Here is a 26032-nt window from a genome sequence, read left to right on the forward strand (position 1 = left end):
AGAGGAGCTTCACTGAGTGATAGAACAGCTCTCAGGAGATCTGCAGGCAGGTCATCCCCATGAGTGTCCAGCTCTCAGCAGAGAAGAGACGCACAGTGGGTAGCTCCTTTTCACAGGCAGGCTGTCTCAACATTGAGGAGACCTGAAGTGGGTAACTCCTTCCTGCAGCTGGTAGTCCCAATGTTGGCATGAGTCTGGCTGAGTTCAGGGTTTTTATGTGCTCAGAAAGGTTTTTCCCGGTGGGCCTGGAAAAAGCACCATCCAATTGGCCAAACCGTCATCAATGAAGTCTTCACTCTGGGCCATGAACTTCACCTGGAACTGGCAGCCCAGTCCCCACACTTCAGGCTGTTCCTGGCTTGAAGGTGGGGTTTCATCAGGGCCCTGGCCCTTTCTGCCCAGAAACCTGCCTTCCGCCATCAACATGCCATCCATGGTGCCCAGACTCTTTGTGCTGAGGGGCACCTGCAGGCTTGGGCCAAGCTGCCCTCAGCCACCCTCACCATGCCTCCCTCCCATGCTCATCAGCACCCAAAGTCTGGAGGGGACAGAGACAGCAGGGGGCTGGTGTGTCAGCACCACCCTGGTCAGGTTGTGACAGCGCCCAGGCTCTGCCACAACTTTGCTCTGCACCTGAGTGGGCACTGGGAGTGGGGAGAGGTCAGGGAGTGGGAGCAGGTACTTCTGGGCTGGCAGGGGCGGGGGTTCCCAGGCCCCTGAAAGCCCAGAGACGTCCCAGTCCAGAGTGGGTGGCTGGGCAGCTGCAGCTGCGCCAGGGAGCATGTGGCTCCCACCCTACCAATTCAGTAGGAGGCAGGACTCCTGCCTGTTCCTAGCCCACATCAGCTCTGTAGAGCATGCAGCCCCGGCCACGTCTCTCCTGCTGCAGCCAGCATCTTAGCAGTGGCTGCTCCAGATGAGGCTGCTGCTGCCATCAATAGCTCACTGTAACTTTGAACTCCTGGGCTCAAGCAATCCTCCTACTTGGCCTCAGGAATCGAAAGAACTACAGGTGTGGCTAATTTTCAAGGTTTTTTTTTTTTTTTTTTTTTTTTTTTCCCCCCCAGCTTCTAGCTCTGTTGCCCAGGCTGATGGACAGTGGTGCAATCTCGCTCACTGCAACCTTCACCTCCCGGGCTCAAGTGATTCTCCTGTCTCAGCCTCTTGAGTAGCTGGGATTATAGGTGCGAGCCAGTCTGCCTGGCCCTATTCCTGCACATTTTCTTTGGGTCTGAAATTATGTCAAAATTAAAATTAAAAAATAGCTTAAAAAAAAGGAAAGTGTAAGTTGCTGGCTACTGTTTGTAAGCATTTCTCTAGAGAAAAAAAAATAATTGTAGAGAATGTCTTTATTCTTGAATATGTGAAACACAAAACTGAAAATAAAATCAACAAAAGCATTTTTTTTTAGTTTTGGTGCTTATGTACAAGAGACACCAACTTGTGTTTCTGAATTTTAATCAAATCAATGCAACTATCAGTGCAACTGTCAGGTGAAGGTAATCAGAGACAAATTTTCAGATTTTTTTTTTTTTTTTTTTTGAGACAGAGTCTTGCTCTGTTGCCCAGGCTGGAGTGCAGTGGTGTGATGTCGGCTCACTGCAAGCTCTGCCCCCTGGATTCATGCCATTCTCCTGCCTTAGCCTCCTGTGTAGCTGGGACTACAGGCACCCACCACCATGCCCAGCTAGTGTTTTTTGTATTTTTAGTAGAGACGGGGTTTCACTGTGTTCGCCTGGATGGTCTCGATCTCCTGACCTCATGATCTGCCCGCCTCGGCCTCCCAAAGTGCTGGGATTACAGGTGTGAGCCACCGCACCCAGCCTTTCAGAATTATTTTTTATGCTCCTTAACTTTTTCAGGATCAGCAGTCCCTGTATTTTTCTTTAAAACAATTTAAATAAGTATATGGATCTATTTCTTAGGGTAAAACACTCTGCACAAAACCATCTACAGTAAAGTGAGAGTCTCTCTTCTCAGCTCATACCCATCAGGACATTTTCTCAACCATGTCCTCCAATATTTTGTAAATATGACAAGAGACTTCATATCCTTGTAATTTATTTTCTATTTACATTAGATAGAGCTGGTTTCTTTTGTTGGCAATCAAAAACTTTTGACTAATAAAATTCCATTTGATTTTCTTAGTGACAATCCTAAGTAGTGCAAGTGTATCTCTGCCTTTCCAATATTTACATGTCCCATTTCTGTTTCTTATTATACATTGGCTGGACTCTCCAGGACAAATACATTGTAGAGGTGATAGCAGGCATTCTGGCTGGCTTGTTTCTCCACAGTTCTGAGCTCATCTGCTTTCTATCTTCCAAAAATTCCTAAAAATGTGTCTATTAGTATTTTCTTATTTATCAAGCTCCATGAAATTTAATAAATGCCTGTATTTGCAGGCTACCAACTGGGATCGCCTCTAAATAATGCATGAGCTATTAAGGGGAATGATGTGATCAAAGCCTTTGGTAAAGTTGGGAATATAGAAGGAATGTAGAATCTAGGTTGCAGGGAAGAGAAACTGGCGGTAGAAAGATCCTTAGGAAGTTATTTCAATAGTCTAGAGAAAAATGAATGTAGCAATGAGGATTCCCATTAAACAACTTTGAATGATCTGTTCCCACATCAAGCAAAAACTACGAAAACTGGAAGTAAGCCAAGAGCTAGATTTACTTGAAAATCTTTCTGAGCTCCCTAATGTATGTCCTGTGATTGGCTGTAATACTTATTCAGTATTCCTTTTTGGACCAATCACAGCCTATTTGTATAATAATTTATCTCTACATGTCTTATGTCCCCCATTATCCTATTACCCCCAGGAGGGAAAGATGAGTCTTTTATTATCTAATGTGTACTTAATCTGAATGTCATCACAGTGAGATCACTAGACAGCATGAAATTTGACTATAAATTAAACCATAAGGCAAATAGAAAAGAATACCTTCCTGATCAATGTGGAAACACATCGTTACCTTGTCTAACCATACTTTAGGTCAGAAATAAAGTTCTAAATTACTCTCTAAATGAGAATACTTTATTGGATTTTTAAAGGATCATTACTGCCTGAAGTTGTCACACAAATCATTTTAATTCTTAGCTTAATTTTATAATCACAGACATTTAAAAATTCAGAGCCCTTGTTTTCAATGGTGAGTCCAATTAATTACTATTGAGATAAAAGAGAAATCTCATATTTATTCCATAGTAAAATACCAAGTTAAGCCAGAATGTTTAACCTCTACTAAGCAAGAACTTTTTAAAAAATGCTGATTTTATAAAAAATGAAATTACCTATAAACAAGTAAATACTAATTAGTAATCACTAATATATTTTTCCTAACCTAATTATTTTTTTCTATTTTTAAAGACAGAGTCTTACTCTGCTGCCCAGGTTAGAGTGCAGTGGTGTGATCACGCCTAGCTAATTAGCTTGGCTAATTAAATTTTTTTTGTTTTTTTAAGAGACAGGGTCTTGCCATGTTGCCCATGCTGATCTTGAACTCCTAAGCTCAAGTGATCCTCCTGCCTCAGCCTCCCAAAGTGCTGGGATTATAGGCATAAGCCACTGCACCCAGCCCCTTAACCATTTTTAAGTGTACAGTTCAGTGGTATTAAGTACATTAACATTGTTGTGCAACTATCACCACCATCAGTCTTCAGAACTCTTTTCATCTTGCACAACTCAAACTCTGTACCCATTAACACTAACGCCCCCTTTCCCTCCCTGCAGCCCCTGGCAACCACTGTTCTATTTTCTGTCTCTATGAATCTGACTACTCCTTGTACTTCACATAAGTAGAATCATACACCATTTGTCTTTTTATGACTGGTTTATTTCATGTAGCATAATGTCCTCAAGGTTCATATGTTGTAGACGGTGTCAGAATTCCTTCCTTTTAAGGCTAACATTCCACTGTACGAGTATATCAAATTTTGCTTATCCATTCATCCACTGATGGACACTTGGGTTGCTTCCACCTTTTGGCTACTGTGAATAATGCTGCTATAAACATGGGTATACAAGTATCTACTTGAGACACTGCTCTCAATTTTGTGGTAAATCTATATTTAAGTTTTTGAGGAATCACCATATCATTTTCCATAGCAGCTGCACCATTTCACATTTCCACCAACAGAGTGCACAAGGGTTCCAGTTTCTCCACACCCTCATCAACCCTTGCTATTTTGTTTTTTTTGGACAGTAGCCATTCTAATGGGTGTGAGTAGGTACTTCACTGTAGTTTTAATTTGCATTTCCGTAGTGATTAATGATGTTGAGTATCTTTTCATGTGCTTATTGGCCATTTATATACCTTCTTTGGAGAAATGTCTATTCAAGTCCTTTGCCCATTGTTGAAATGGGGTTTTTGCTGGTTGTTGAGTTTTAGGAGTTCTCTATCTATTCTGGATATCAATTCCTTTATCAGATATATGAGTTGCAAACATTTTCTCTCATTTTGTGGGTTGCCATTTTACTGATAGTGTCTTTTAGTGCACAAACTTTAAAAATGTTCATGAAATCCAATTTGTCTATTTTTCTTTTGCTGCCTGTGTTTTAGGTGTTATATCCAAGAAATCACTGGCAAATCCAATGTCATGAATCTTCTGCCCTATGTTTTCTTCTAAGAGTTTTATAGCTTGTGTCTTATATTTTGGTCAAAGATCCATTTTGAGTTAATTTTAGTATAAGTCAGTGTCCAACTTCATTCCTTTGCATGTGGCCAGTTTTCCCAGTACCATTTGTTGAAAAGATTATCTTTTCCCCATTCAGTGGTCTTGGCATTCTTGTTGAAAACCAGTTGACCATATATGCAAGGATTTAATGCTGTATTCTCTATTCTACTCCATTAGTCTATATGTTTGTGTATTTTTCTTTTTATAGAGATGGGGGTCTCACTATAGTGCCTGGGCTGGTTGGCTCAAGTAATCCTTCTGCTTCAGCCTCTCGAAGTGCTGGGATTACAGAAGTGAGTCACCACCCCTGGCCTATGTGTCTTTTTTAATGCCAGTATCACAATGCTTTGTTTACTATAGCTTTGTAGTAAGTTTTGAAGTGAGGAAATGTGAGTCCTCCAGCTTTGCTCTTCTTTTTCAAGATCGTTTTGGCTATTTGAGGTCCCCTGAAATTCTAATTTTAGGATGGGTTTTTCTATTTGTGTGAAAAATGTCATTGGGATTTTGATAGGGATTGCACTAAATCTGTACATTGCTTTGGGTATTGACATCTTAATATTATCTTCTGATCCATGATCATAGAATGCCTTTCCATTTATTTATATCTTCTCTAATTTCCTTCAGAAATGTTTTATAGTTTTCATTGTACTACAAGTCTTTCATCTCTTCAGTCAATTCCTAAGCATTTTATCCTTTCTGATGCTATTGTAAATGGAACTGTTTTTGTAATTCCCTTTTTGGATTCATTGCTAGTATACAGAAATGCAATTAATTTTTGTGTATTGTATCCTGCTAAGTTGCTGAATTTGCTTATTAGTTCTAATAGATTCTCAGTGGAATCTTCAGAGTTTTCTATGTATAAGACCACTATCATCTGTGAACAGATAATTTTACCTCTTCCTTTCCAAGTAGATGACTTTAATTTCTTTTTCTTGCCTAATTGCTCTAAGACTTCCAGTAGTATGATGAATAAAAGTGGTGAAAGTAGGCATCCTTGCCTACTTCCTTATGTTACATGAAAAACTTCAGTCTTTTACTATTGAGAATGATGTTTGATGTGGGTTTTCACATATAGCTTTTATTATGTTGATGTAGTTTCCTTTATTTCTGGTTTATTGTTTTTAGGAAGAAAGGATGTTCAATTTTGTCAAACGCTTTTTTCTGCATAATGATCATTCTAGATGATTTAAATGACCATGTGGGGTTTCTCCTTCATTCTGTTAGTGTGTATCACACTGATTGATTTTGTTTGTTGAACCATCCTTGTACTCTAGGAATATATCCCACTTGGTCATGGTATAGAATCCTTTTAATATGCTGCTGAATTAATTTTTCTAGGATCTTTTGAAGCTTTTTGCATTAATATTCATAAAGGATATTGATCTGTGGTTTTCTTTCCTTGTAGTGTCTTTGTCTGTCTTTGGTATCAGGGTAATGCTGGTCTCACAGAATGAGTTAGGGAGTGTTCCTTCTTCAGTTTCTTTTTGAAAACTTTGAGAAGTATTGCTGTTAAATGTTTGGTAGAATTTGCCAGTGAAGCCATCCAGTTCAGGGCTTTTCTTTGTTGGGAAATTTAAAATTACTGTCTCAGTCTCATTTTCTATTTCTTTGTGGTTTAGTCTTGGTAGATTTTGTGTTTCTAGAAATCTGTCCATTTTATCTAGGTTATCCAATTTGTTGGTGTACAAATGCCCATGGTACTCTCTTATAATCTTTATTTCTGTGGAATTGGTAGTAATGTCCCTACTTTCATTTCTGATTTTAGTAATTTGAGTCTTCTTTCTTTCTTAGTCCATCTAGCTAAAGGTTTGTCAATTTTGCTGATCTTTTCAAAGAACCAACTTTTGGTTTTGTTGATTTTCTCTATCATTTTTCTATTCTGTTTATCTAATATCTATTTTGATTATCTGCTCTAATCTTTATTATTTCCCTCCTTCCACTAGTTTTGGGTTTAGTTTATTTTTCTTTCTCTAATCCCATAAGGTGTAAAGTTAGACTGTTGATTTGAGATCTTTCTTGTTTTTTAAATGTGTTTATAGCTATAAATTTCCCCCTTAGCATCGCTTCACTGAATTTGTTGTGTCCCATAAATTTTGGTACCTTGTGTTTTTGTTTTCATTCATCTATATTTTATTTTTTGCTCAAAATTGTTAATCATACATTTTATTTTTTTTTAATTTTCAGGGTACACTCAGTAATGTAATATTCATATAATCTGTAAAAATCATATCAGTGTAATCGCTATATTCATCACCTTAAATCTTTCTTTTATTGTAGAAACATTTCAATTATTCTCTTCTAGCTATTCTGAAATACACAATTGATGATTGTAAACTATAGTCACATACTGATCTATCAGACAGATCTTACTTTTTTCTATCAAACTGTATATTTGGACCCATCAATCAACCTCTCTTCATATCCCCTTGAAGATTTTCCCCTCCTTTTTCTCCTAAAAGTCTTAGTACTTTACATTTTACATTTAAGTCTATGATTTATTTGGGTTAAAATTCTTAATTTTTTTTTTTAGGTTTGGGGCACATGTGCAGGTTAACAAAGGCAAACTCATGTCACAGGGGTCTCACAGACCATTTCATCACCCAGGTACTAAACATAGTACCTGATAGTTATTGTTCCTAATCCTCTCCCTCCTCCCACTCTCCTCCCTAGATATAATTTTAACTTTTATTTTAGATTTGGGAGTACATGTGCAGGTTTGTTACATGGGCGTATTGTAACATGCTGGGGTTTGGGGTATGATTCATCCTGTCACCCAGGTATTGAGTGTAGCATAGAACCTGATAGTTAGAAACCCCTTCCCCTCTCTCTCCCTCCCCGCTGTAGTTATCCCCAGTGTCTGTTGTTCTCCCTATTGTGCCCATTGGTTCTCATTATTTTGTTCCCACTTATAAGAAAGAACATGTGGTATTTGGTTTTCTGTTCCTGCATTAGTTTGCTAAAGACAATGGCCTCCAGCTCCATCCATGTTCCTGCAAAGGACATGATCTCATTCTTTTTTATGGCCACATAGCATTCCATTATGTATATGTACCACATTTCCCTTAGCCAGTCCCAGTCCATTGATGGGCATTGAGGTTGACTCCATGTTTTTGCTATTGCGAACAGTGCTGCAATGAAGATGTGTCAGCATGTGTGCTTACGGGAGAATGATTTACATTCCTTTGGGTATACACCCTGTAGTGAGATTGCTGGGTTGAATGTTAGTTGTTTTAAGTTCTTTGAGGAATTGCCACACTACTTTCTACAATGGTTTAACTAATTTACACTCCTACCAACACTAAATAAGCATTCCTTTTTTTCCACAACCTGACCACAGCATCTGTTATTTATTTATTTATTTGAGACAGGGCCTTGCTCTGTCATCCAGGCTGGAGTGCAATGGCACAATCTTGGCTCACTGCAACCTCTGCATGCACCCCACCCCACCTTCCCCACCGAGGCCCAGGCTCAAGCGATCCTCCTGCCTCAGCCTCCCCAATAGCTGGGACTATAGGCACATGGCACGAAGCCTGGCTATTTTTTTGTATTTTTGGTAGAGAGGGGGTCTCATCATTTTGCCCAGGGTGGTCTTAAACTCCTGAGTTCAAGCAATCTCCCCACTTTGGCCTCCCAAAGTGCTGGGATTACAGGTGTGGGCAACTGTGCCTGACCTGGCTTTTTAATGCTAGCCATTCTAACTGGTGTGAGATGGTATCCCCTTTTTTTTTTGGAAACGGAGTCTCGCTCTGTTGCAGTGGAATGATCTCGGCTCACTGAAACCTCCGCATCCCAGGTTCAAGCGATTCTCCTGCCTCAGCCTCCCGAGTAGCTGAGATTACAGGCGCCTGCCACCATGCCCAGCTAATTTTTGTATTTTTAGGAGAGATGTGGTTTCATCATGTTGGCCAAGCTGTTCTTGAACAGCCTGTGATTTGCCTGCCTCAGCCTCCCAAAGCACTGGGATTACAGGTGTGAGCTACTGCACTCAGCTGCATTTTGCTTATGATTAGTGATATTGAGCATTTTTTCATACATCTGTTGGCTGCATATACATCTTCTTTTGAAGAGTGTCTGTTCATGTCTTTGCCTGCTTTTTCACGGGGCGTTTTTTTGGTTGTAAAAGTTTTTTTGCGGGGGAGGGGTAGGGTTGGGGACAGAGTCTCACTCTGTCGCCCAGGCTGGAGTGCAGTGGCACGATCTCAGCTCATTGCAACCTTCACCTCCTGGGTTCAAGTGATTCTTGTGCCTCAGCCTCCCGAGAGCTGGGATTACAGGCATGTGCCACCATGCCCAGCTAATTTTTGTATTTTTAGTAGAGATGGGGCTTCACCATGTTGGCCAGACTGGTCTCAAACTCTGGACCTCAGGTGATCCGCCCACCTCAGCCTCCCAAAGTGCTGGGATTACAGGTGTGAGCCACCGTGCCCAGGAGTTTGTAAGTCTTAAGTTCCTGATAGATTCTGGATATTAGACCTTTGTCAGATGTATAGTTTGCAAGTACTTTCTCCCATTCTGTAGGTTGTCTGTTTACTCTGTTATGTTTCTTTTGCTGTGCAAAAGCTCTAGTGATAACATTTGTCAATTTTTGCCTTTGTTGCAATTGCTTTTGGCATCTTCATCATGAAATCTTTGCCAGCCCCTATGTCCAGAATGGTATTTTCTATTTTCCCTTGGGATTTCTTTTTATTTTTAATTTTCATGGGTACATAGTAAGTATATTTATGTGGTACATGATATCTTCTTTGATCTGCTGGTTAAGAGTGCGTTAATTTCCACAATTTTATGAAATTTCCAGTTTTACTTCTGTTGTTATTTCTAATTTCATCCCATTGTGGTCAGAGAAGATACTTTGTATATTTATCTTTTGAAATCCATTGAGACTGAATTTGTGGCTGAAAATATGGTCCATCCTAGAAAACGTTCCATGTGGACTCAAGAAGAATGTGTATGCTGTTGTTGTTAGGTAGAGTGTCTTGTATATGTCTGTTAGATCCAGCTTGTTAATTGTGCTATGCAAGTCCTCTGTTTCCTTACTTATTTCTTGTTTGGTTCTTCTATACACTATTGAGAGTGGAGTATTAAAGTGTCCAGCCATTATTGCAGAACTTTCTATTTCTCTCTTCAATTCAGTCCACTTTTGCTTCATATATTTTGATGATCAGGAATTAGGTAGATAAATATTTATAGCTGCTATCACTTGTTGCTGTCTGGAGCCTTTTATTAATATGTAATATCCTTCTTTGTCTCTTGTAATCTTTTTAAATTTCATGTCTATTTTGTCTCATATTAGTATAACTCTCTTTTGGTTACCATTGCACGGAATACTATCCTTTTCCATCCTTTCACTTTCAACTCTGGATCTAAAGTGAGTCTCCTGTAGACAGCATATAGTTGAATCATTTATTTATTTATTTATTTATGAGACAGAGTCTCGCCCTGTCGCCCAGGCTGGAGTGCAGTGGTGCGATCTTGGCTCACTGCAAACTCTGCCTCCCAGGTTCTTGCCCTTCTCCTGCCTCAGCCTCCCGAGTAGCTGGGACTACAGGTGCCCGCCACCACACCTAGCTAATTTTTTTGTATTTTTTTTAGTAGACATGGGGTTTCACGGTGTCAGCCAGGATGGTCTCGATCTCCAGACTTCATGATCTACCCACCTCAGCCTCCCAAAGTGCTGGGATTACAGGTGTGAGCCACCTCGCCCAGCCAATCATGTTTTTTAAATCCACTCTGCCAATATTTGTCTTTTGGAAAGTTTAATCCATTTACATTTAATTACTTATAAGACAGGACTTAATTCTGTCATGTTGCTATTTGTTTTCCATGTGTCTTATCGCTTTTTTGTCCCTTATTTCTTGCACTACTATCTTCTTCTGTGTTTAGTTGATTTTTTTTTTTTTTTTTTTTTGTGGCGAAACATTTAAATTACTTTCTCGTTTCCTTTTGTGTATGTCCTTTAGGTATTTTCTTATGGTTACCGTGGGGGATTACATTTAGCAACCTAAAGTTATAACACCCTAATTTGAATTTATACTAGCTTAACTTCAATAACAAAAGCTCTGTTCCTTTACCAGCTCTCCCCAACCTTTTCAGTTGTTATCACAAATTTACACATTGTCCAAAAACTTTTAATACTTTATTAAAAGTATTATTAGTTTTAGAAAGAGTAGTGATAGTTCTTTTTAAAAATGGCTTTGTTGGAATATAACTCATATACCACACAACTCACCCATTTATCCATTTTTAGTATGTTCACAGAATTGTACAACCACCACCACAGTCAATTTTAATATACTTTCATCACCTGAATAAGAAAACATGCACGCATTAATAGTCCTGCTCTCCAGCCCTACCAACCACTAATCTACTTTCTGTCTCTCTAGATTTGCCTATTCTAGGTATTTTACATAAAATGGAATCATACAGTATGTGGTTGACTGCAATCAGCTTCTGTGACTTAGCATGTTTTCAAGATTCATCCATGTTGTAGTAAGTATCAGTACTTCATTCCTTTTTGTGGTTAAATAATATTCCATTATATGGATATACCACTTTAAAAAAATCCATTTATCAGTTGGTAGACATTGAGTTATTTCCACTTTTGGCTACTATGAATAATGTTGCCATAAGCATATTTTTGTGTGAATGTCTGTTTTCATTTCTCTTGGGTGTATACCTAGGAGTGGAATTCTTGGGTCACATAACTCTGTTTAATATTTTGTAGTATTGCCAAACTGTGTTCCAGAGCAGCTGCACCATTTTATACGGAGGAGAGTTCCAGTTTCCCTACCTGCTCACCAACACTTGTTATTCTCTTTTAGAATATAGCCATCATAGGGTATTGAAGTGGTAACTGGTTGTGGTTGTTTATTTGACCTCGGCCTGTGCTATAGTTTAAGTATTTGTCCCCTCCAAATCTCATGTTGAAATTTAATCCCCAGTGTTGGAGGCAGGGCCTGGTGGGAGGTTTTGGGTCACGGAGGCAGAACTCTCATGAATGGCTTCATGTCATCCTCATGGTAATGACTGACTTCTCACTATTAGTTTCCATAAGATCTGATTGTTAAAAATAGCCTGGTGCCTCCTCCTCTCTTTTTTTCCTCCTTTCTTGTCACATGATGCTTGTTCTTCTTTCCCTTCTACCATGAGGGGAAGCTTTCTGAAGTCCTTACCAGAAGCAGATGCTGATGCGATACTTCTTGTACAGCCTGCAGAACCATGAGCCAAACAAACCTCTTTTCTTTATAAATTACCCAGCCTCTAGTATTCCTTTATATTACAGCAATGCAAAATGGACTAAGACAGCTTGATTAAAAATGATTTCATTATAATTGCAGCAACATATATCATACATATATTACATGTATTGTTAAAAGATCCAAATAAAAAGAAAAAACTGATAATAAAATGAAGCCAAAAGAACATTAAAAGATATATAAAAATGAATGCCAGAACACCATGTACAAGTACTAATGCTGGACTGTGAAATCATTTGGTTTAGTTCCTAGGGTCATGATGCTTTTGAAATAAAAATACTTTAGTAACTCAAGTGAAGCTCAGTTTTCCATGGATTTAAGAGATGAAAAGGAGAGCCATGATCCAAATTACAATAAAGTTAAAATTGCATAAATTTTACACTCCTAGGCCTCAAACTGTATAAAACAAAGGAGTTTAGACCAATAACAGCCTTTATTTTATTTTCACTGCCTGAAGTTCATAGAGCAATAGTTTTTAAATTTTATTTTTAATTTTTTTGGAGAGACAGGGTCTCACTCTGTCACCCAGGCTGGGGTGCAGTGGTGTGATCATGGATCACTTCAGCCTCGACCTCCTGGGCTCAGGTGATCCTCCTGCCACAGCCTCCTGAGTAGCTGGGAGTACAGGCACATGCCGTCACACCTGGCTAATTTTTTAATTATTATTTTTCTAGAGACAAGGTCTTACTATATTGCCCAAGCTGGTCTTAAACTCCAGGCTTCAAGCAGTCCTCCCACCTTGGCCTCCCAAAGTGCTGGGATTATAGTCAGGAGCCACTGCACCTGACATCAAAAGCTTTTTATACTTCTCTGATGGCAACACATGGTGAGAAATATTTCACATAGTGAACCAGCATATACACACACACTTGTATTTATGTGTATGTAACTAAACCAAGTATTTTGAGAAATAAACTTACTACTAGAAATGCATTCATAATATATAGTTAAAATTAAAAAAAAAAAAAAAAGAAAGCAAAGCAAAACAACTTTCCTGGTCCTGAGTCACTAAATTGTGCATTATCACTTGTAATTTTAAAAACAGTGACTTAGCCTATAAACAAGGGGAAGAGTAAATAAATGCATGATATGAGTTAAATCATGACTATCAAATCCCAAACATTCTATAGAATAGTTCCAATGTTGTAGGTGTCCAATGCGGTATTTCATGAACACAAAAATTGATTCAAAGTGTAGACACTCAAAGTGAAATGTGAATATATTCGAGCTAAGGTCAAATAGAGAAAATGGAACTCTGACATTCACTGGTTTCTTAGCAGCTGTAAGAATAGTATTTCAATGGTCTTTTTATAGTTCAATGACATGTTTGTTCAGTGGGACAGACATTTCATATGGAATTGTTTTGTTTATATAAAATGGATCTGGTTAGCTCCTCTCAAACACAAGCTATATAATTAAAGTACATTTTTGTTTTAATATAATTTGATAATCAAAGAATATACCCAAAATATAGAAATATAAAAACTGACAACACAGAACAGCATTTCCTAATTTTTTTAGACTGGAACATTCCTTTTATAATTTTATATAATTTTCAAAAACTACTTAGGTATTAAATTTTTCTTTTCTTTTCAGAGTCTCACTCTGTCACCCAGGCTAGAGTGCACTGGCACGATCTTGGTTCACTGTAATCTTTGCCTGCTGGGTTCAAGCAGTTCTCCTGCCTCAGTTACCCGAGTAGCTGGGACTAGAGGCATGCGCCATCACGCCTGGCTAATTTTCGTATTTTTTTTTTTTTAGTAGAGATGGGGTTTCACTATGTTGGCCAGGCTGGTCTTGAACTCTTCACCTCAAATGATCTGCCCACCTCAGCTTCCCAAAGTGCTGAGATTATAGGCGTGAGCCACCACACCTGGCCTAAAACTTTCATTTTATCATTTTTATATGGTATATAACAAAGGAATGTTGAAGATAAAACACAATTTGCTGAGAAAATCAAAATTACAAACCATGCCCTAAAATATACATTAAAATGTAATCAATGGATATAGTATAAAAGTGGGTTAAATAGAGTTTTTATGACCTGATAAATCTCCCACTTTGTGTTTTTAAAAAACTCCTCCAGCCTCAGCAACCACACAAGACCCTGTCTCAAAAAATATTAAACAATAAAAATAAAAAACTCAACTGATTTATTTTTATTTCTTATTTTAATTTAAAAATGCTAAGACACAATTTTACCCTGCACTTCTTAGCAAAACCAAAAACAGATAAAATTATTTTGAAAGCTAAAGTCTATACTAAATAATACTGTAATTATATTTTCTCATTTAACATAGTGCTCAGAAACATTAAAACCATCTTAACTTGCTTTCAAGATTTAATTAAAAAGAAAATTTTGGGCCAGGCACAGTGGCTCACGCCTGTAATCCCAGCACTTTGGGAGGCCGAGGTGGGTGGATCATGAGGTCAGGAGATTGAGACCATCCTGACTAACACGGTGAAACCCTATCTCCACTAAAAATACAAAAAAATTAGCTGGGCGCGGTGGCGTGCGCCTGTAGCCCCAGCTACTCTGGAGGCTGAGGCAGGAGAATGGTGTGAACGCGGGAGGCAGAGCTTGCAGTGAGCTCAGATCGCGCCACTGTACTCCAGCCTGGGCAACTGCACGAGACTCCGTCTCAAAAAAAAAAAAAATAAAATAAAATAAATTTTTGATTCAATGAATGTAATTTGTAAATCAGGAGATCAGATTGTTATAAATGTGCAGAATTGTCATTTTTCTGCTCCTTCTGAACTATATAATTCAGCATGTGTTTCTTATGATTCCTCTCTATAATCTATATATGTAACGAAGATGAATTAAACAATACATGAATAAAAATTTAAACTGCATATGGCCAAAATGACCATGGTGGCTAAGAGGCTTTAGTAGACTTATAGGCACCCTGAATCTCCCTACTAGGCAGTCACTTGATTCACATGATTTGAAAGCTCTGAAATGGTTCAACAGTTTTACAATTATTTGTAAAATAATTACAGATATAAAAAAATCAGTACAGTTGTCTCTTGCTATACATGAGGCATTAGTTCCAAGCCCACCTACAGGTACCAAAATCTGTGCATACTCAGGTCCTATAGTTGGCCCTGCCAAACTTGCATATACCAACAGTCGGCCTTCCCTATACATAGGTTTCACATCTTGCTAATACTGTACTTCCTCCCTTCCTACCTCCCTTCCTCCCTTTCCTCCTTCCCTCTTTTCTTTCTTTCTCTCTTTCTCTCTCTTTCTATTATTATTTCAATAGTTTTGGGGGAGAAAATATGGTACGTTCAATCTACTTTTGGTTGAAAAAAAAATCCATGTAAGAGTGGATCTGCACAGTTCAAACACACATTCTCCAAGGGTCAACTGTAATTGAAATGAGAAATTGATAGAGATAGCATTCTGGCTTTTATGATATAAGCTCCTGGAACCCTTACTAGGAAAAACTACCATATATTAAAACGTTGAACAAACCCTCAGCAGAGGTTCCTTCAAACTGGGCAATGCCCAAGCTTGGGTAAAGGTCAAGGGGGCTCTGGGCCTATGTGAACATGCTAGAATTGGGAAACCAGGTTACAAAAGGGAGATAAGAGATATGAAACCTTTCAGATGAGTACAGGTATTATAATGCTACATCTGCACTGTAAGACATGCTGGTGAAGGGATTTAGCCTACACTGCATTTCGCTCTAATGGCCCAATGAGCAGTATTCCTTGTCTTGTCTTGGTTCTGTGTAGTGCTGTCCTCTCTCTCCTACCCAGCCTGGATTTTTTGCTCTAAATTTACACACTCTTAAGCTAAACTCAAACTCCATGAGGTGATGATCTGGTTCAGGTAAATCAATAAGATGTCAATGCTTAAGAAATATAATCTAGGCGCGGTGACTCATGCCCATAATCCCAGCACTTTGGGAGGCTGAGGCGGGCAGATCACCTGAGGTCAGGAGTTCGAGACCAGCCTGACCAACATGGAGAAACTCTGTCTCTACTAAAAATACAAAATTAGCTGGGCATAGTGGCGCATGCCTGTAATCCCAGCTACTCGGGAGGCTGAGGCAGGAGAATTGCTTGATTCTGGGAGGCGGAGGTTGTGGTGAGCAGAGGTCGCGCCATTGCACTCCAGCCTGGGCAACAAGAGCGAAACTCCATCTCAAAAAAAAGAAAAAAAAAAAAGATATAATCTACCCGGGCATGGTGGCTCATGTCTGTAATCCCAGCACTTTGGGAAGCTGAGGCAGGAGGATCACTTGAGCTCAGGAGTTTGAGACCAGCCTGGGCAACATAGTAAGACCTTGTCTCTACTAAAAATTAAAAAATTAGCCAGGTATGGGCCAGGCACAGTGGCTCATGCCTGTAATCTCAACATTTTGGGAGGCCGAGGCGGGCGGATCACCTGAGGTCAAGAGTTCGAGACCAGCCTAGCCAACATGGTGAAACCCCATCTCTACTAAAAATACAAAAATTAGCCAGGGGTGTGGTGGTGTGTGCCTGTAATCCCAGCTACTCGGGAGGCTGAGGCAGGAGAATGCTTAACCCGGGAGGCGGAGGTTGCAGTGAGCTGAGATAGTGCCCTTGCACTCCAGCCTGGGCAACAGAGTGAGACTCTATCTTAAAAAAAGAAATTAGCCAGGTATGGTGGCACAGGCCTGTAGTCCCAGCTACTCCAAAGGCCGAGGCAGGAGCATCACTTAAGCCCAGGAGTTTGAGGCTGCAGTGAGCTGTGATCACACCACTGCACTCCAGCCTGAAAGAGTAAGACCCAGCCTCAAAAAAAAAAAAAAAAAAAAAAAAAAAGAAAGAAAGAAATTAAAAAAGAAATACAATCTAAGGCCCTTCAATATAAGTATTAAAAACTAAGAAAAAAAAAACCCTATCTACTGTAATGCTATGTCACTATACATTTCACTTTATGAAGCTAAAAAAAGAAAGGCTATAACTGCTTAATAATGGGTTTACTTTAACTTCTGTAAAGACAAAATAGCTATTGACAACAAGATGGATAATAATAATCAGTGATTTAGAAAGCTAAATTTCCACTGACTTCAACTTCTAAAACAGTGGTCTATTTTTTTTTTTTGAGACAGAGTCTTACTCTGTCGCCCAGGCTGGAGTGCCGTGGCGCGATCTCGGCTCACTTGCAACCTCCACCTCCCTGGTTCAAGTGATTCTCCTGCCTCAGCCTCTTCAGTAGCTGGGACTACAGGCACCTGCCACCACGCCCGGCTAATTTTTTGTATTTTTAGTAGAGACGGGGTTTCACCATGTTAGCCAGGATGGTCTCGATCTCCTGACCTCATGATCCGCCTGCCTCGGCCTCCCAAATAGTGGTCTATTTTTTTTTGCTATCCTCTTAAAGGGTAGACAATAAGTCAGAGTGACTTGTTTTTTGAGCTTGTCCTCGTAACTGTCAAAATGAGAGCTTGAATTTAAAACAAAGCTGACTTTCCAGGAAATCAAGAATTCACAGCAACATAACTTATCTACACATAGAAATTTTCCTTAAGACAATGTATCTGTCACTAAAAATAGCAGATATTTTTACTTAACATTAATAAAATTAACAGAGGCACTTTAAGAAAAAATGGCCCTCTACATTCATTGCTAAGTGACTTCTATTGCTACACTATGTATTATGTTACTTTGCATTCCCATATTAAAGCCTGAGTTCTTTATACTGAGCCTTTAGCACATCACATTTAGTTATTCAACAATTCTTTAGTTCAGTTTAATTAAAATACTGGATGGATTCTATGAATCTATGAAGTAGATTAGTAGACACAGAGAGATTATCAAGACATATTCACTACCCTTAAGAACTCATATAATATAATGTAATATAAGAAAGTCTCCTTTACTAAAAACTAAGCAATTTTATTGGATGAATGACATACAAATAAAACAATTATAAATACTGAGCTTAGATAAGGAACCCGTTGAATACCACTTATCTCGTTGAGTTGGCTTTCTATAGTTTCAATGTGTTTTCATTACTTTGCTGGGGGTCTAAGTCCAGTTCTAGGTCCTTGGGGCACTCTTTTCATGATGGTTGCACATCCAACTCCAGATAGAAACTGTGTTCTACAAAATACTCAACTGAACCACAGACCATGTGCTTCTCTGAAACCCTTTAATACATTATTCTTAAGCCCTTTTAACTTGAGTAAAGTCCAACAACTGTTATTTTTGCTGTTTTGGCTTGACTTACTCTATCTCACTGTTTTCTATACCCATAGGCCAGTAATTCCCAACTTTTTGTTCATCTAGACACAGCGCAAGATAAGTACAGCAATATCCTCCTGTGGGTGTAAGCAGAAGTTGTATGTCTGTGTATCCCACATAAAAATTGAAGGCAAGGCTGAGAACCTCTCTTCCAGTTTGTGCTCAGAGAAATCTACTTCAACTCCCACCATAGCCTCTGTGTGCAATTAACCTTAAATTATCTCGTTTTTCTATACCAAAATTTTCAATTCAGCAACCTCTATGCCACCATGACTCTACTTTTTATTTATTTATTATTTTTTGGAGACAGGGTCTCACTTTGTCACCCAGGCTGGAGTGCAGTCACACGATCATAGTTCACTGCAGCCTCAAACTCCTGCACTCAAGGGATCTTCCTGCCTCAGCCTTCCAATTAGCTAGAACTACAAATGTATACCACCATGCCCGGCTAAATTTTTGTATTTTTTGTAGAGATGGGGTCTTGCTATGTTGCTCAGGCTGGTCTTGAACTCCTGACCTCAGGAAATCCTCCCACCTCGGCCTCCCCAAATGCTGGGATTATCAGCATTAAGCCACAGTGCTGGGCTCTTCTTCATTTTTTACCCGACTTCTTACTGTGTCATTACTTCTGGTCCCATCATTAAATTATTATTCCCAAATGCACATTTCCATCTCAGAAGAGAATCTGAACAATTAAAGTCATCATATTTAGGGAAGTGATTTATCCATCAGTTATGCATATAGATAAATATCATAGACTATCACACGTAGGTACATACATATACATCTTCAGACACATACTTCTGTCCTTTTCTGTACTAGACTCTGCTACCTTCCTACCTCTTCAGCCTTATTTGGAATCTAGCTAGGTAACAAGGAGGAATCCCTTAGTACAGATAATCCACAAAGCAGATATTATGCCAGTGGATAATGAAGGATCATTTACTATGCCATAATGAGAGAATCCTCTGATAAGCCACTGGACTTTTTAGATACAATCATAGGAAGAGAATGTGATGGGTCTTTATGAAATCCAAAAATGACTTAAAAAACATAAGGTAACTTTACAAATAAGGCATGCCAAATAATAGAAAACATTTTATATATGGTTTTTATAATTTAAAAAGTAACTCTTTAAAGCAGCTATTCTAGATGATATTGAATAATTCTGTTACCATGTATTTTTCTCATGTATGGATTATTACACTAAAGTACATCACTACTGAACTATCCATTAGAAATGCCTAACACATGAAGAAGAGTAAAAAATATTTGTATAGTCTTAGGTATAGCCTTTCTCCATGTACCGGGGGTAACTTGAATAGAATTTTTAAAACTTAAACAAAACAATCTCCTGCATGTGTTTGGTATCAAAAGACCACAACTTTAAATACAGCTAGAAGTATTTTGGCAACTTTAAGTAAGAAACATGAAATATATTTTTCATAATGATTACTGGATTAACTAGATTGATAGCATTACTTTTCCTGGAAAACTAGGCTTTAATTTTAAATGTGAACTACACTTTTTATTTATAAAAAAATGTTTTTGCCATTCCAATACATCAGTGTCATAAACACAAACTACAAATAGAGTCTAGTTAAATAAAAACTTTTACATACGTGAGAGTTGTTTCCATTCTCGAGACTTGTTCAAGGTCTTCATCAGGGTCCTTGAATCCAGTAAAGGAGTAATAAGACTTGTCCCATTTGATGGGTCTGTCAGGCATCCTTTTAGCTTCTTTGAGAGGCTGGGTATGCACATTAGTATTCAAGCTTTGGATATGTTCAATAGATAAACTGCAGGAGTTGAGAATATATAATACTGTGCTTAGCAGATCTCTGGTGTGCAAAGTAAATTTGACTGCTCGAAATCCTAGAGAATATAATTCCCCCAAACAATTAATACAGATGATTATTTGCTTTATTTCAACATGTATAAAATCAAAATCTTTGAAAACATTCTATTACTGATTTAAATTTGTCCTATTAGCAAATCACCTGTAAATACAAAAATGACTTCCCTTCTCTAAAACTATACCACACAATGTTTTACCTTCGTGAACTCCTTCAATCATCAGCTCCATTTTCTAGTTTGGTTCCAGTGACCAAACCCATCCCAGCCCAACAAGGGGATTCAGAATATTCTCAATTCTGTCGATAAATTTGGTCTCTTAAGAGAGAGAAAAGCTCTCCTATAAGCAGGTGTACACCAAAGATAGTTTCTAGTGGAGACAGGGGAATACAGGTGTACACTGTGACAGCGGTTCAGGTAAGAGGGGCCATATAATCTAGTCTCAGTGGTCACAGAAACCCATCTTGAATTTTCTCTATGATTGAAGGAGATGGTCCTCATACTTGCTCACTTGACTAGGCAGTAACCCAATATTTTCAGGAGTGATTTAAAATTCTCTAGTTGTTTAAAAGTTACTCCTGTAATCCCAGTACTTTGGGAGGCCGAGGTGGGTGGATTATGAAGTCAGGAGTTCGAGACCAGCCTGACTAAGATGGTGAAACCCCATCTCTACTAAAAATACAAAAATTAGCTGGGCGCAGTGGTGGGCGCCTGTAATCCCAGGTACTTGGGAGGCTGAGGCAGAATTGCTTGAACCCGGGAGGCAGGAGTTGCAGTGAGCTGAGATTGTGCCACTGAACTCTAGCCTGGGTGACGGAGCAAGACTCTGTTTCAAAAAAAAAAAAAAAAAAAAAAAGTTACTGATTTTGATGTTGGGTAATCATTGGACTAAGGTAAGTAATCTAAATTGTTAAGTCATCATAAAAAATCCACTGGTTTTGTTTTTTTTCTTTTCTGGGTGTTAGGCATGGTTCCAGCTTAATTTACATATCTTTTCAATCAACACTACCACCAACTATGCCATTATCATTTCTCCTGTCAAATGTGAAGGAACATAGATTAAGAATGAAGCCAGGGCTTAAATCTGAGTTGACACCAAGCCAAAAATTTTCTCCATACAACATGCTGACTCTTTGCTTTTAAAAAAAATTTTTAATTAGTTTTGAAAATTAAAAGCAAAAGTCTCCTGTTAGCAGGCATACAACTTTACCATCTTTACTTGAGGTAATCACTATTAATAAGTACATATTCTTCCAGACCTGCTCTATCCAAGATGGTAGCTACTAGGACATGTGGCAATTTAAAATTAAATTGATTGAAATGAAATAAAAATTTAAAATTAAGTTCTTTGGCCACATTGGCCACATTTCAAGTGCTCAATAAGCACAAAGGGCTAGGGCCTGCCATATTAGATGATGCAGATATGGAACATTTCCCTCATCACAGAAAGTTCTCTTGGGCAGCACTGTTCTTTGACCTTTTCCATCTATGTGCTTGTATGTGTGTACCACGTATGAGGCCAGGGCAGTGGTTCATGCCTGTAATCCCACCACTTTGGGAGGCTGAGACAGGTGGAGCACTTGAGGCCAGGAGTTTGAGACCAGCCTGGCCAACATGGTGAAACCGTGTCTTTACTAAAAATACAAAAATTAGCTGGGTGTGGTGGTGTACTCCTGTAATTCCAGCTACTCAGGCGGCTGAGGCAGGAGAATTGCTTGAACCCAGGAGGTGGAGATTGCAGTGAGCCAAGACTGTGCCACTGCGCTTAAGCCTGGCAACAGAGCAAGACTCTGCCTCAGAGAAAAAAAAAAAAAAGTATTTGCAACTTTTGTGATGACAGACACCACAATTTAAATCATTCTCACAGATACACGTTCTGCTTGCCACACCAACTTATGAGATCCAGAACATGCCAACTAAGAAATACTTTTTTTTAGTTCAATAATTTGGGGAAACTTAGAACTACTGGCAAGGGAATTATTCTAGTCAGTGAAGGAGGAAAGGAAAACCCAAACTGCTGCATTGGAGGTTAAGAAAAAATAGCTCATCCTCAGAAGTGCACAGTCAAGAAGTAAATCTGTTTCTATCTCAATTTATCAGCTTCATTATTTAATCCAACATAAGAGTTACTATATAGTAACGACTGCCTGTACCACACTGCAAATATCCTTTACTGGTTCCTCAGGATACATTCCAAGAAGAATTTTGTGGCTTTGGGGAGAGAATGCCAAGCTGCAGAGTTTGTAGAGTTTGCACTAATTTATATACTCATCAATAATATGGGAAAATGTATTTTTACCATTCATGGGTATTACCAGCAAAAAAAGAAAAAAATTAATGGGCAAAATATACTGCTTAATTATTTCAGTTTGCGTTCGAATACTGAGCCTAAAGATTTTTTTTTTTTTTTTGAGACAAGGTCTCACTCTGTCACCCACGCTGGAGTGCAGTGGTGCCTACCATCTTGCCTCACTGTAAACTCTGCCCCCTGGGCTCAGGTGATTCTCCTACCTTAGGCTCTCGAGTAGCTAGGACTACAGGCATGTGCCACCACACCTGGTTAATTTTTTGTATTTTTAGTAGAGACAGGGTTTCGCTATGTTGCCCAGGCTAGTCTGGAACTCCTGGACTCAAGCAATTTGCCTGCCTCGGCCTCTCAGAGTGCTGGGATTATAGGTGTGAGCCACCATGCATGGCCTAAAGATTTTTATATACTTAACTGACATTTATATGTGTTATTTCTTGAACTGTCTATTCATTGTCTTTGTCCATTTTTGGAATGGAGCTACTCTGGTTCATTTTTAATTTGTAAAAACTCTTTATGTATAGCATCATCTTTTTGTCATATATGCTATATCTTTTCTCCCATTTCTAGTTTAATTTTTTCTGTACCTTTTACTTTTTTTTTTTTTTTTTTAACGACAGTCTCGGCCAGGTGTGGTGGCTCATGCCTGTAACACTAGCACTTTGGGAGGCCGAGGGGGGCGGATCACGAGATTAAGAGATCAAGACCATCCTAGCCAATATGGTGAAACCCTGTCTCTACTAAAAATACAAAAATTAGCTGGGCGTGGTGCCGCGTGCCTGTAGTCCCAGCTACTCAGGAGGCTGAGGCAGAAGAATTGTTTGAACCTGGGAGGCAGAGGTTGCAGTGAGCCAAGATTGCTACACTGGACTCCAGCCTGGCGACAGAGCAAAACTCCGTCTCAAAAAAAAAAAAAAAAAAAACAACAAAAACCAAAAAAAACAGTCTTGCTGTCTTGTCCAGTTGTCCAGGCTAGCCTCAAACTCCTGGGTTCAAGTGATTCTCCCACTTCAGTGTTCTGTGTAGCTGAGAGTACAGGCTTGTGTCACCATGCCCAGCTTTAAGCTATTTTTGTTTAAGAAATCATTCAAAGTTAACCATTAACTGAAAGTAAAGGATTCTGTTTTTACTCAGCCAGAGCTGGCTACAGCTATTTGTCTTAGCATTAATCCACAGAAAGCTCTTAGTAAATCTCTAACTTGTTTTAAAATTTATTCTAATAACAACACTTACTTCCTCATGAACCACCAAAAAGATATGGAGCTGAAGAAATAATTTCAGCCTTTAAGGATTTCAATGTATTAATAATGCTAAAGGCTCATAAAATTTCAGTAATGAAAATCACTAGTAAACATTTTACCTTATTACCATCTTAATTATCCAAAGCTGATTAATGATTTCTAGTGTTCTAGAAATAAAAATTTTTTAAAAACCTACTTGATTTTAATTTCATAATCAAGTAAACATGTTACAGAAGTAAAAATGTTTTAAATCTTTGTCAGAGGGCCAATCTTTGTTATAAAGGCAAAAGGAAAAATGATTAATTACAATATTTTAAAAGAAGAATTAATAGATAATGTGGTATACAAATCAAAACACTGGACTAGGAATAAGGAGACATTAGTTCTAGTACCAGCTCTGTCCCTAATTTGCTGTGTGAAACTTTCTAAGATTTCCACTAAGCTTTTAAATTCAATTTACTCTTTAACTCCATGTATATTCAATATTTAAGACAAATCCAGCTGATGGTGGTAGCAGAAGAAGTAGTTGTAGCTGTAGGAATGAGCTTGACTCTCTCAACCACATACAAATAAAAACAGATTGATGATAATATTTTTATTTTAACAACTATAAAGGATATAATCTGCCTCTAAAAATTCCATCTGTCCTCCTGGAGAAATCATGAAACCTAAGTAGACCACTATATATTAAGTAAGACGTTATTTAATTCCTAGCCTAATCTTGACCCTAACAGGAGCATATATCTATTAAAAATATTTATGAGTATTTGATTTTACACTAGTAACAATGTATCTCAGTTGCTTGAGACTCTCATGGCTAAGAACAGCACATTCACAATGTATTTAAACTTTCAAATAGAATTGTGTCACTTAGAGTGATCAACATGCTTATTATTCATTATTTACAGCATTCTTCAGTACAGCTGTTCCTTCACAAAAGGGCTATGAGTTGACTTTCTGTCTTTAAATATTGAAGAATAGGGCTATTTTTAATAAAACTCTACATCAGAGGTAAATGGAGAAACTGCCAAGAAAAGGAATTTGTGACTCCTGATCTCCCATATTCAATTATGAGAAAATAAAAGGTAAGAGATCGTATACTATCAAATACTAGTCCCTGGAGTGACTGGGTGAGGCGTTGTCTTCAACATACTTCAGCATTCTTCAGATCAAGCTCTTCCTCCTTCCATTTGAGGTCCTGAGAGCCATGGGAAGGTGAGGTGTAAATTAGGGATCTTCCATGTGAGTGGCCTCTACACAGTTCTCCAGCTCTTTCATTTTAATAAATGAACACCCAAAAGTTAAAGGTCACACAGCTAGGTCACTGGCAGAGCTAGAAACAGATTTTAGATCTCAAAGATCTATCAAATTCTGAGTTTTATAGCAGTTTGTTTCAAAAAAAATTACAGTGTATCCTGTTTTAGCCTTAACTCACAGAAAGCACTGACTCTTTAAATTGTCTTAAGTTCATACTAAAAATATATTTATTTCCTCAAGGATCATCAAAAGCATGTATAATTAGAGAAATGATAGGCCTTTAGTGACCTTAACCTAAATATTTGTCCTTAATTTTAAATATGGAAAAGCAGTGACAAAAGGCAGTGAAAAGGTGGCTGTCTACTAAGATCAATTGGATTTTAGAAGCAGCATAAGGTTGGAGTTAAAAGACCTGGGTTCAAGACTTACACTCTTTCTCTCTGGTCTTGGGAAAGGCACTGAACATCACTAAGTTACAATTGGGTAAATACTTCCAGCTTCAGAGTATTCGGAGGACTAAATAAGAGAATGCAAGCTGTAGTTTTTAGAAATACATATTGTTTGGACATGTTTAACACTTAAAATAACACTGAACTGGGAAGAGGACAAATAGGAACACTTTAGTTTTAGAAACAAAAAAGTTTAAACATGTAAAAAAATCACTTGTTCAAACATATGCAGCTAGGAATAGAATCTAATTCTAGGAAAACAATCAATTAAATGCTATTATTTTTTTATCACCAAAGTTTTGATCCAAAGGTATTCTGACAATGTCAAAATTAATGAACACATTTAACATGAAGCTTGCAAGGCACACACCAGAAATAAAAAACGTACCGGAAGTACTAAAAGGTTCCTGGCCATCAGAGGAACTCTGGTCTGTTTCTCTTACATAAAATGTAAGCTGAGTTGGTTTCAAAGACTTGAAGCCTGGTTTCTGGAGGTTTTCTAAGTAGACACTTAACCTTTTAAGAGAATTTTCATTGATTTCCTGGAAAAAAACATTAAGGGCATTTACATACAAAATAGAACAAGGAAATATCAGAAATGATATCTATCTAACCTTTTAAACACATTGAGAGTATTAAATAATTTAGTTTTAAATACTAAGAGTATTAAATAATTTAGTATTTTAAAATGTTGGGATTTCATAGCTCTTTGGATCTACATCTCACAACATGTAACAGAATGAACTCCATATGGATAAGACGTAAAAA

The 26032-nt window shown here is 38.2% G+C and overlaps 1 protein-coding gene across 1 annotated transcript in view; it reads right to left on the bottom strand.

Moving 5' to 3' along the window:
- Positions 1-25807, bottom strand: part of LOC101025570 (T cell activation inhibitor, mitochondrial) — a 47992-nt gene extending 22185 nt beyond the window's left edge. Inside the window, exons 1-2 of the mRNA XM_031663423.1 lie at positions 25653-25807; positions 19781-19957 (exon numbers count right to left, since the gene is read on the bottom strand). Of these exons, the coding sequence (XP_031519283.1) occupies positions 19781-19887 (107 nt within the window). The 5' untranslated portion in view covers positions 19888-19957; positions 25653-25807. The remainder of the gene's footprint in view (positions 1-19780; positions 19958-25652) is intronic.
- Positions 25808-26032: the final 225 nt, after the last annotated feature.

Source organism: Papio anubis, chromosome 2 (genome assembly GCF_008728515.1).
Source record: "Papio anubis isolate 15944 chromosome 2, Panubis1.0, whole genome shotgun sequence".
Lineage (NCBI taxonomy): Eukaryota > Metazoa > Chordata > Mammalia > Primates > Cercopithecidae > Papio > Papio anubis.